This window comes from Pseudorasbora parva, chromosome 8 (genome assembly GCF_024679245.1).
Source record: "Pseudorasbora parva isolate DD20220531a chromosome 8, ASM2467924v1, whole genome shotgun sequence".
NCBI classification, from domain to species: Eukaryota; Metazoa; Chordata; class Actinopteri; order Cypriniformes; family Gobionidae; genus Pseudorasbora; species Pseudorasbora parva.
Genome location: NC_090179.1, coordinates 24837187 through 24850280, shown reverse-complemented (window position 1 = coordinate 24850280; position 13094 = coordinate 24837187). Strand labels below are relative to the sequence as shown.

Here is a 13094-nt window from a genome sequence, read left to right as displayed (position 1 = left end):
GTACATGTGTGCTGTATATTAATTATTTTGAGCACATTAAATTATGTTACCTAATGTTTTAATAATAGAGGAGATCGGGGCTAGATGTCAAACGTGACCATGAATATTTTGCAGAATGTTAATTCTATTAATACCTTTACATCTGCAAAATAATCTGTTGGCTATAAAAAAGAAAGAAAGAAAAAAGAACACATTGAAATGTTTGGCCAACAGAAACTGAAATGAATAAATTATAACATTTTAAACACATGACCTCACCTGCTCTAACATTTAGGTTAAATACAATTGTTCTTAAAACAAACAAAAAAACATTCCTACAGATTTATTGCTAGGTGTTGAACTTAATGGTGATCGATTTCGTGACAGAGAATTCAAAACAAAAACTAAAAATAACACAGAAATTAATAAAATAGCAAAGCATTCTGAATCATTATGGGAAAAATATTTCTATATTACTATGCTTCTTCTCATTATAGGTTAAACGAATGCAAAATTAAACTTTACACTGTATCTTTCAAAGTAAAACTTATTTTAATGCACTGTAACAACAAACTATGAACTGTGTAAACTGTATAATATATTTCTATACTATACTGTATAATGTTTGACCGTCCTTGTTACTGTGCATTTTTCTTCGATTTGAAAAACGATTGGACAGCGAATCATGGCTCTCCTTTCAGGCAAGGGACTCACTTCAATGGCAGGTGCTAATTGGATGGCATGTCTCGCGTAATGGCTCTGGGTAAGTGGGGCCCCTCGCTCTCCATTTCGGCTCAAGAGCTCCGTAGACTGTCACTGTCTTTTACAGTACCGCGTAGCCGTAATGGCGCTAGCTTCCACATGCAACAAGGGCCTGTTTATTATGGTTGGACCTCCGTCTCTTCCTCTCGTCCGCTGATTGGCCGCGCTACTTCAGAAGCGCAACGCGATTGGTTCAGAGACCTGTCATCGGACGAGGAATAGACGGGTACCCAAGACGGCAGGGTTGCGCGTGTGCCTTCCCAGGTCCTGGCAGCACCATCCGGCGAGGGGGTGAGGACGCTGGCCGCCTGTTTTGTGACTGCAAGAAACACTGGATGTTTTATTTTGATTTCTCTTCACTGGATATACATGCCCGCGATACCGAGAGCAAGACAGCGGAACGCCGGTGAACGAGCACATCGTTATCGATGGGGAAAATAAGTTGAAAGCTTCGGAAGAATGTTTTCCTTGTTCCAGGAAAACGGATTGCTCTGTTGATCAGCGTGATGGGTGCTTCGAGGGGATTTTGACATTTGGAGAGGATCTGGAGCTATCCATCTACAGCTTAGAGCTCGAGCGCAACAGAAAGCGGCAACAGAGCGCCATACTGCAAAACAAGCTTTCCGGATCGATACAGTAGAGCAACCTTTTCACGCGGGGGGAATTGTGCGTTTTAATGCAAATGTAAACAAGTAAGCTGGCGAGCAAGTACCAAGTCAGCAACGGTGGCCTGATTGAGATCCACGTAACTTCTGCAAACTGCATGCAGCCCTGGCGGTGGAAACAGGGCTGGATGAGCCCAAAAATGGCAAATATGAGGAAATCTAAAAGATGAATGTTGCATTCCCCACTTAACTTGTACTATTCACCTAATTTCCCTTTTCCATACAAGCCCGAGTTTAGAGCAAAGCAAGGTGCTCCTCGTGCCTCCAACATGAGGGAGATTTAAGGCCGTGCGGAATTGATTTATTATGGGGGGAGCGCATTATTTTGATTTAATCCCTCTCTCCTTTTTTAGTTTTCTTTTGTTTATCCTCCGAGATAGGATTCTTGGATGTCCGCGACTGTCATTTTGCTAGTCTAGAACGTATAACGCAAAAGATCCTCCGAAGTAGGTCAGATCAAAGCTGGAGAGTTGTTAGTATGACACCTTTTCACACTCATCTTAATGTATGCCGGACATTTATGCTTTGATTTTACCCGTCGTTTGGCTCTATGACAGCCAAATGAGAGTTTGACATCTCGGCAGCCTCCCTCTCCATCTCGTTCGCCTCTTTGTTTTGTTTTTCCACCTCTCATTTCGGGCTGTTGAGTGAGTGAATGGCTCTGTGCGGAACGACGGCTTCCAATGCCGCGAAAATGATGGCTGCGTACAACGGCGGAACCGCGGCAGTGGCAGCGCATCACCCGCACCATCACCACCAGCTGCCCCATCTCCCGCCACCCGCCCACCTCCACCACCATCACCACCCGGGCCAGCATCACCTCCAGCACCCCGGCTCGGCCGCTGCTGTGCACCCCGTACAGCAGCACGCTTCCACGGCCGCAGCCGCTGCTGCTGCCGCCGCGGCGGCGGTGATGCTGAACCCGAGCCAGCAGCAGCCGTACTTCCCCTCGCCCGCTCCTGGTCAAGCTCCGGGGCCGGCGGCCGCTGCAGCCCCAGCGCAAGTGCAAGCCGCCGCCGCGGCCGCTGTGAAGGCGCATCACCATCACCACCACCACTCGCATCACTTACAACAACAGCTGGATATAGAGCCGGACAGACCCATCGGATACGGAGCTTTCGGTGTTGTTTGGTAAGTGATCAAATAACCTTGTAACAACTTCTGTAAGTGAACATTGTAAATGCTGCTGACGACTTCAAAAGTGCACTTTAAAAAGTAGGCTAAGTGTGCAAATGAAAAGTTACACACAAAGGATGCATCTTTGGGAGTATAATTAAAAAGATGTACGTTCATGAGATGAAGACTCGAGATAACCCAGTCTAATAGAAAATAAGCCATGTTATTAAACAAAAAAAACTGGTCTCCCCCACATGGGTGCCGCCATGTTGCTGTCACATGACCCAGCTGTGGGATGCAATCAGCCAATTTACACTAATACTCCACTATTGACATTATTTAAATGTTTAGACAACTTAATCCCATGAGAAAAATAGCTATTTTACGAAATTACGATTTCATATGAAATTTGTATGGAAATTGGTGATTTTTAGACAAAACGGGTAGCATAACGATCCACCCATACCCCTAAAAAATGTGAATATAGGCTATGAAAATGTATGAATTATTCACCAATTTGCGAAAACATAAAATAGTTGCCATGAAAGTGTGTTGGTTTACTTTATGAAGTGCTTTACGACAAATAATAATAAAAACCAAACAATATAAAAGCAAAAAAGGGGTGGTAAGAATCTAAATGTTTACAATCCATCAAACAGAATGAGTGGACAAATAGCATATCAACGGGCAAAATGGCCATTTATATGCTATTTGTCCACTCATTCTGTTTGACAAGAATTGACTAAACCTAAACCATCACTTACAGAGTGCACCTTTAAAGTGTTTTATATGTCAGGTTTGTTGGGAATGGGATGGAGAGGTACTGTATTTTTAGATTCCTGTGTGACAGTTCAAGGGGAATGAGGAACAGCTTTTGGCAAAGAATTTAAGATGTACACTAAGGGAACATTGCTCTGCTTAAGGGATAAGCTGACTTAAATGCTCAAGATTTAATTCATGTCAGTTTGAGTGTCTTGTTGAGAATAGTGCCTAACCCAGGTGTTTACTTCATTCCATGTATAAACCTATAGGCACATAAACCTATATAATGCAAAGTAAAGTAATAGTTCACACAAAATTAGTAATTCTGTCAGCCTTTACTCCCCCTCAAGTTTTTCTCAACCTATGAGTTTCTTTGTTCTGTTAAACACAAGATAAAATATTTTGAAGACTGTGGGTAACTAAACAGTTGCTTGTCCCCATTGACTTGAAACCATGAAAAGAAATGCAGAGGAAGTCAATGGGGGCCAAAAACTGTTTGGTGCCAATTGAACTTATGAATTTCTTCCAGTCACAACAAAATCGTTTCACATGGATATACAGACCAAAGATGAAAAGTTGAGTAATATGAGTAATGCTTAAAGGAAGGAGAGTGCAGGTTCTCAGAATGAGTAACTACAAGGAAATGCAATATCCTTTTTAAGCACACACCCTTCTGTCTTGTAGAAGATTTAGCCACAGCTTCTGTTCGGAAGTTAATTTTAGAGTTAATTCCTGGGACGAGCAATGTATAAGCACAAAAAGACCAAATTAAATTAATGCATTCGACTATTTCTGTTACATATAGGCTCTCCGTGTGTTTATCCAAAGGAATCACCTGTAACTGGTGCCTGCAGAGGGGCCTCAAAACTAGGGAAGCTCTCACCAGCAGCCTCCCTCCCTGCCTCCACCCATGCAATCTTAGCCTGACCTTTCCTCAAAATCGCTTCCTGTTGCTCATTGTCTGCTTTTAATCTGCACTGTTGCCTGCTGGTATATTTATAGCTGTCCTCCAGAGGCATGGCCATAGAGGAAAAGCATTTAGGGTTTTGCACCCTCTGAAAGGGGGTGGCCAGAACCATGAGATATTTTTTTTTTTTTTTTTTTGGTTGTTTGTTTGTAGTATTCTATATGTTTACATGTTATTCATTTTTTGTTATTCCCCCCCCACCCCTTTGTTGCACTTTGAGATTCTTCGGAATGAAAAGTGCATTATAAATAAAATCTATTATTATTATTATTAATTAAAGGTATAATTCACCCAAAAAGTTAAATATTGACAATTCTCTCATCATTTAATACCCCTCATATCGTTTCAAACATACATGATGTACTTACTTCTTTGGAATGCAACAAGATATTTTGAAGAAATTGCGCTGATTGCTCTTAATTACAATCAGTGGAAACTGAAGCTTCATGCATTAAAAATGATGCAAAAGCACGAATTTCAGAGCATAATAACTTTAGTTTCAGTTTTTTTTTTTCACACAAAGCTATTGTTCTGCTTCAGAAGGGTAAAAATAATGTCATATGCTCTTATTTGTTGACAATTAAAATGCAACTACTATGATTACGGTTATTTAAACGTTTCAATTCATATTTCAGTTATAGCTAAGGTCAGGGCTCCAGACTTACTAACAGTGTCTCTGTGTGAAGGAATGCTCTGAGAGTCACTTCATGAGAATTTTACCATTTCATTTGAGAGAAAAAACTATTCCCATGTCATATGTCATACACCACAGAATCTCAAAGGTCTTCATTGCAATCCGTCAAAATTGTTCGGTTTAACTTCAAGAATTTGACAGAAATATATTAGGCTACTGTTGTAGAGTGGATTTGGCTACGCCTCAGTGTAATACTAATATAAACACTAATAATAATTATTCATTTTATTATTATTACTATTATTATTATTATTATTAGGTGCAGAGGTGGACAGTACCAAGTATTTTTACTTTCCAAGTATTTTTATTTTTCAAGTATATGTACTTCATCAGTGTTCTTCTTTGGAAAAATACTCCACTTCTGCCAGCCTCTGATTAGGTGTGATCTTTTTTATATAAAAAAAAGGTAGCCTTTAAATGTTTATATGATTTAATCATAATGATTACCATCATAAATAATAAACTCATTGAACTGAATTAAATATTTTTATAAAATAGGTAAATAAAGTAGTTCCAAATGATTTAGCTGTGGTACCGAAATTGGTACCGTAACTGGTTCCGAGAGTGTATGGAAGTGTATGCATTGCACACTTTACTGTCCATGTCCAGAAAGGGAATAAAAACATCATCAAAGTAGTCCATATGTGACATCAGTTAGTTAATTAGAATCTATAAATTAGAAACAGTTATGAATCAGCGTATTGAGTCATGATTCGGATAGAACTGCTGAAATCACGTGACACTGGCGATCTGAATCATTGATCGATTCACTGATTCATAACCGTTTGAATCTTTATTTGAGGATTGAACACAAAGAAGGAAGAGAAGACAATGCTGAATAAAGTCATAGTTTTTGTGATATTTGGACCGAAATGTATTTTCGATGCTTCAAGAGATTCTAACTAACTAACTGATGTCACATATGGACTACTTTGATGATGTTTTTATTCCCTTTCTGGACATGGACAGTATAGTGTGCATACACTTAGATACGCTTTCGGACTAAATATAAAATATCTTAAACTGTGTTCTGAAGATGAATAGAGGTCTTATGGTGGGGAACGACATTAGGGTGAGTCATTAATTACATACATTTCATTTTTAGGTGAACTAACCCTTGTGGGGTCTAAAATGTTTTGAGTTTGTCCACTTCCAGAGATAGTCGAAAACTCATTTGACCGGATTGCCTTCGTAGTGTAAACCCTCATGTGGTTTAATGTGTTCGAACGACCACAAAAAACGCCAACTGACTCAATGCGTAAACACTATGGGAAGCATGCTAGCTAGGCGAAGCCTTGCTTTTTAGATGAAAAACGCACCAAACACAATGTTCTCTCACCATTCCTAATTTCTAACACACATTCACAGCGTTCAGCGAGGTCTTACAGCTATTAGAGCAGAAACGAAAGCTGATGCTCTCCGTATTCGTATTTTCTGTAATCTCCGGGTGCATTCTTAAGTAAATTGCGTGAGCTTATTTATTACAATATATTGAATAATAAAAAATAAAACATGTAGAATAACAATAAAACGATAGAACAACGATAGCCCTCGAAGAAATCAGGACGGAAGTGGTTGAATGTGGACAAAAATCAGGTGTAAACAAGGATGTATACCTCATATACAGGGCCAAAGACTTTGTAAGGATCCTGTCAATTAGAACTTAGATCCTATGCTGGAATAAATGAGTTAAAACAGAAAAAGGAAAGCATGAGCTTGGTCCTTGTGTTATCTGTAGAGGGCTGTTTTGGGTGGTGTTATATGTTGTAGTTAGTGTCCTTTCATTCGGGCAGCTGCAAAAGTTTAGATAAATTGGTTTTGGCCGTGCCACAAAGTGTGTGCGTCACATACTGGTTCTCATGCAGATGCGGTTGGATTTAATTCTCTTATATTCTAACTATACATAATCTTTTTGCATCTGCTTAATTGCAGGAAATAATGCTTTATTAAAGTGAGCATATTGTGCAGTGAATGTGCAAAAAGGTTTAGATTACATCCTGTCTTCAGAATGAAAATGAAAGCAAATTGAAATGGAATATAATTGATAGTTTATGCTAAAGGGACTTGGTGTGTGCTAACCGTTACTCGATCATATTCTAGTCTGCAGGAAATGAAGTGCAAACTGCTGGGTCTGATGCTTTCTGGGGAAAAAACATATCGGTCATTAATAATATCCTTAAAATAGTCACTCTAGTATGATTTTAATAGTGTGGAGTGCTTATGTGGAGGACATAACGGCATAACTCTCTCTTGATGCTCAGTCAAAACGTTTATTTTAAAACCCCTTGACCTGCATTTACTGTTTACGCTTGTAGTTTGAGATTGACTCATAGTGTACATGAACAAAGTTACGGGAAACAGGAGCGCTAAATGCTAAACTGTTGTAATTTTAGAAGGCTTCAGTTGACTGTGATGCCTCATTTGTGGCTTATGGGAATTCCATGTGTCCTGTATTATGTTTTGTGTGCCTTAATGTGACATGTTGTAAACCAGCCAGGTTTAGGATGCCTCTAATGACTTTACATTACATTTACATACTCTTTAAATTTACATATATGAAGTTGCCTGACAATTTTAACCAAAGTGACTCGCTTTGCTTTCAAGGTCATTTTATTTGTTTTCCATAGTCATGACCTTGGTGTTTTTAGTGCCATGATCTACTGTTTTGATCTAATTTAATTTTACATTATAGTGGTAACAGTCACATGTATTTTGTGCATACATTTTTGTCTTAGTATTCTTAGTAGTGGTGGGAATCTTTTGGTACCTCACTATTCGATTCAAATCAATTCTTGAGGTCACAACTCAAAAATATAAAAATATAAAAAATATATTCTCGATCTGAAATACAATTTCGATTTGATATACAGTATGCATAGATTTGATACTAATTTACTGACGTTTTAAAAAACCCACTGAATTAAATGTGAACGTTCCCAATATTATTAAGCTTACTGCAATTATTACACACATGACTGACAGTTTTCTGTAATAAAGCAAGACTGGCTATTTTTTATTTTTATATTAAAAATAGGAAATGACAAACAAAAGGAGAAAATAAAATGATCAACTTTTTTAGGGACAGTAGCCTAGTTTTGTTTAACATGTAGTTAGTAATAAATACTTAAGAAATTAAATAATTAAATGTAAAAAATAAAACACTGTATAGTTTTCACTATCTGAATTAAATATGAATTGATTCATATTAAAGATACAAAAGTAATTCAGTCAAAAGCATTGAGTAATTAAAAAAAGAAATTAATGAAACCGATGGCAATAGTTTATGAATGCACGGATCTAATTATACTATAATACACATCAGTTTTTCTCTTTATAAATGTTCATGTTTGTGTAGAAAAAAGACTTACAGACTAATGGATGAGTACTAGAGTGCGGATCGGGCTGCATTTTTCTGTCCGAGCCCGACCCGCGTCCGACAGAGCAGTAGGCCTAACCGAACCCGACCCGAGCCCGACAGGCATTCAAATATTTATGTCCGAGCCCGACAGTTAAAATCAATTTTTTCCCCTCATATACTAATGACACGCACTTTTGTTTGTGTGGAAATCCCGCTTTTATTAAGCAACTGTAAGGAAGCCATTCTGAAATGTTTACAGACGAGCGCATCAGCGCGCACACGGGGCATCAAACGTTACACAGAGCCCAATCAAATAGCCAACTGAAATTAAATGAACAAAGGTCTGCTAAAAATGGCCCAAGCTAACAGAACAAAACATTAACGTAACACAATTTAAATGCTTATTGAAATGAAAGTCATCTTACCAATTTTCTCAAACTGTGGTTCCTAAACGGCAACATGGGATCTATTTACATAATCTATCCATCAAAGTTTAGGCTAATCGAGGTTTTATGTAGAAAAAGGATTGCATCAACTGCGGATGGCTTCAAGGCTGTCCTGCTGCCAGCAGCGCTGAAGTTGCGCTCACTGGAATGACAGGGATGCCGCGGGCAATATGCACGCACGTGTTGCGAGTTGTTGTCACGGCGACATAAACAAATTTCCGCATGCAGGAAGACGGATGTTAGGGTAATATTATGCATGTATTTTAATCACAAAAACAAACCATTGCATCAAGTTAAACAGGCCCATTGGCTACTTGCATAATAAGCAGTTTTAAATTTAAAAGGTTCAATGCCTTTTCGCGCTGACGTGACCGAGCCCGACCCGAACCCGAACGTCATTTCTAAATATCTGTCCGAACCCGGCCCGACCCGTCGGGTACCGTCGGAACCCGTCGGGCTCGGGTCGGGTATCCATCCACTAATGAGTACTCCACATAATAGCCATTTTGACATAACTGTGTGTGTATTTGACCACTCAAGAGCAATAAGCTGTGAAAGAGAACGATTTGGGAATTGCATACGGGCTTGCACTTTGCTTATGTGTTTGTCATCACGAGCACCACATTGAGTCTTTTTTTGTTGCGACTTATTGTGATTAATAAAATGTGTCAATAACTTTAAGAACCCGATTTTAATTATCTGTGTGCAGGGTCTGAAGCGCATGGTGCAGGTACACCTAGGGCATGTCCAAAATCCACTTTTCATAGTTTAACGATGGAAAAATAATAAATGATAAAATGATCATGCGTTTCTCAGTTGTTTACAAGTTATCAGAGGATATAATTGTTTTAGTGTGTGTATATATAATATAATAATATATATATAGTGTGTAGATGGTTCACACCGGTGAACCGGCGACAGGGTCATGGGATCCGATCAAACAGACGAGCTACTGTAGCTCAAATTGCTCAAGAAGTTAATGCTGGTTCTGATGAAAAGGTGTCACAATACACAGTGCATCACAGTTTAATGGCATCTTTTTATGAATGTAAGCCGGTATCAGTGATATTTTAGCCATTAATTATAGCCATTCAACATGTAACCATTATTTTCCTGTTTATTTCCTAATACCTGTTTTGCTAAGTAAAATGCAGGGAAGTACATTTTTCATATTGACATACTTGTTAACAAATACATTGAATATTTGCCATTTATACACCAATGTAGTTGATATACCAGCTATATGAATGACCTTGCAGTTGTGTTGCAGGTAATTGTGTCATCAGTGTCTTAATGTTTTGTGAATCAAGGCCCTTGCTAGTGCCTAAAAGATGTACTGTTTCATGACAAGGACAACTTGGGAGGTGAGCGGAATGACACAGACAGCAAGTCTGTTGCCAACAGTTTGCTCATATTTATATTAACAATGCAAAATCATAAAAACAGATTTGGCCTGTTCAACCTGCATCCCACAGGCCTCCTGCTGCTCAAACCAGATCCAAAAACAGAGACCTACTAGATAACAATATCTCTGTCTCCATCTTAATCACAGCCCTCATGACTTGCTTGTATTTACACGTGCAGCCTCCATCCGTGAGCTGTTAGAGCCAGTGCTGATAAAGATGAAATGCCAGACACATGCATTTGAATGTCATGTGTCCCGTATAATAGGCTGTTGTTTATTTGCCACTGGGTTCAGTTGATTTTCAAAATGTATAGTTTTGCAAAAAGAAAATCTTTAATATTTAATACAGCTATAGCTAGGGGCATTGGGTTGAACTGTGCTTCTCCCCTATGTCCCCATTGACCCCTGTCTCTCAGGGAAGAGGCTTGCCTCTGCACAGGAATGTATTGGAGTCTTCACTGTCCATTAAAACGTCAGCCGGTCTCTGTTGCGCTCATGGTTTGATCTGTGCAGGGAATACTAGCATGGTCACGGCCAGCTTGAATTAGCCCTAATGTTCTCGTCTGGCAGATTGATGCACCAAAAATAAGTCTCGTTCTTGTCGTGGCTTGGTGAAACTTCTCTGGATCCTTCTTTGTTGATCAGTATCACTTAACATGAGACTTGTCCAGTAATTATCTAAACAGTTAGTCAAATACAGTACATATACACAGATACACACAGATCAGGCATAACATTATGACCTCTGACAGGTCAAGTGGATAACACTGATTATCTTTTCATCACGGCACCTGTTAGTGGGTGGGATATATTAAGCAGCAAGTGAACATGGTGTTCTCAAAGTTAATGTGTTAGAAGCAGGAAAAATAGGCAAGTGTAAAGATTTGAGAGAGTTTGACAAGGGCCAAATTGTGATTGCTAGATGACTGGTTCAGTACATCTGCAAAACTGCAGCTCTTGTGGGATTTTCCTGGTCTGCAGTGGTGAACCGGCGACGGGGTCGTGTGTGGCCAAGGCTCATTGATGCACGTGGGGAGTGAAGGCTGGCCTGTGTGGTCCTATTAAACAGACATACTACTGTAGCTCAAATTGCTCAAGAAGTTAATGCTGGTTCTGACAGAAAGGTGTCACAATACACAGTGATTCGCAATTTGTTGCGTAGCGTATGGGGCTGCATAGCCGTAGACCAGTCAGGGTGCTCATGCTGACCCCTGTCCACTGTCCACTTTACACAGGATAATATGCCCTGCCACAAACAGAATGGTTCTGGAATAGTTTGAGGAGGTCCAAATTTCCCAGATCTCAACCCAGTCGAGCATCTGCGGGATGTGCTGAAACAAACAAAACTGTTGGCAGCAAAGGGGGGACCAATATTACAATACTATGATGGTGGTCATAATGTTATACCTGATCGGTGTATAATACACACACACACACACACACGTAGTGTTTTCATGTTTTATGGGGACTTTCCATAGGCGTAATGGTTTTTATACTGTACAAACCGTATTTTCTATCCCCCTACACTGCCCCTGCCCCTAAACCTACCCATCACAGGAAACACCCCCCCCCCCTCCACACACACACAACACACACACACACACACTCTCTCTCTCTCTCTCTCTCTCTCTCTCTCTCTCTCTCTCTCTCTCTCTCTCTTTTCTATTTTCTATAGATAGAAAACAATACATTTATTTGAACTATAAATCTTTTGTAACATTATACATGTTTTTACAATTCATTTAATGCATACTTGTGGAATAAAAGTAACTGAATGGTAGTATATGTAGAGTAAGGCTTAGAAATAAAAGATTATGCAATTTAAGGCTTGAGTTTTAAAGTATGGCCAGTTTGCCTAGAGTCCAAATCTCTGAAGATCACTGAATTTTTTTTTTTAGAAGTACATATGAAGTTGAGTTTTGGGAGAACTACAGGAAAATGAGCACTAGCCGTAGCTGATATTGATGTAATGATTAATTTATTCCCTTCTCCATTGTAAATGTACAATTTAAATGAAATGTGAATGATTAAAGTTTGATGTGTTTTCTTTTTTTTTAGAGAGGAACTGCATATCCTCCTCGAATGTCTCCCTTAGATGAACCAAGTCATTTAGTTGCTGATCAAACATGCTTAAACAACATTAGAATATTAAATATGATTTGTCATGCAGTGTGTGTTTTTTCTCGGTGAGATGAACAGCACGATTGAACCCGAAACTCTCTGAGTGTTCCTCGTCATCTATTATCTAAAATCTAATAATGTCTTAGTTAGTCAGATGTGATCATTTATCAATATGACTGCCGTAATTGAAAGAGTCATTAAATGATTGTAGAGTAGATTTTAACTTTCTCTTTCCAACCCGTGGTTTGCTGCAGCTTTGTGTGTGTGTGTGTGTGTGTGTGTGTGTGTGTGTGTGTGTGTGTGTGTGTGTGTGTGTTTAGGTGAATTATAATGGCAGGCGGCCTGGTGCTTTTATACTCTGAACTTGAAAGGCTCACAGACGGGACAAGTTTTTTTTTTTTACAACCACAACAGTAAGAAGCAGCTCTTAAGAGGCTCTGGGTTTGGCAGATGCACAGACTGAGCAGAGAAACAGCTTACCTTTGAAGTGTTGGGGGTGAAAGAGTGCAGGAGTGTGTACGTTAACCCTTCACTCACCTGCATCTGTCAACCTATTCTGGGCTTCACTCATGTAGGGATCTTGACAGCACTGCTAAGAATGAGTCTGTTATTTCCCCTTGTTGTTTGGATGAATGCCACAAAGAAATCGGGTAATTTTACCCCTAAATCAAGAGAAAAAGTAAGAAATTCCATTTTCATTCATTCATTTGTTCGTTCCTCTGTTCATTCATTCTCAGAACAAGTTCTGTCATCATGATTCATGATACATGCAATTATATGCAAATGTATTTTCCAGTTTGACCTGCTTAAAAAATCAAA

General features: G+C 39.2%; 1 protein-coding gene across 1 annotated transcript in view; it reads left to right on the top strand.

Annotated features, from left to right (window-relative positions):
* Positions 1-824: 824 nt before the first annotated feature.
* The window catches only part of nlk2 (nemo-like kinase, type 2), an 87874-nt gene continuing 75604 nt past the window's right edge, over positions 825-13094 (top strand). The window contains exon 1 of the mRNA XM_067450489.1: positions 825-2537. Coding sequence (XP_067306590.1) covers positions 2062-2537 — 476 coding nt within the window. The 5' untranslated portion in view covers positions 825-2061. The remainder of the gene's footprint in view (positions 2538-13094) is intronic.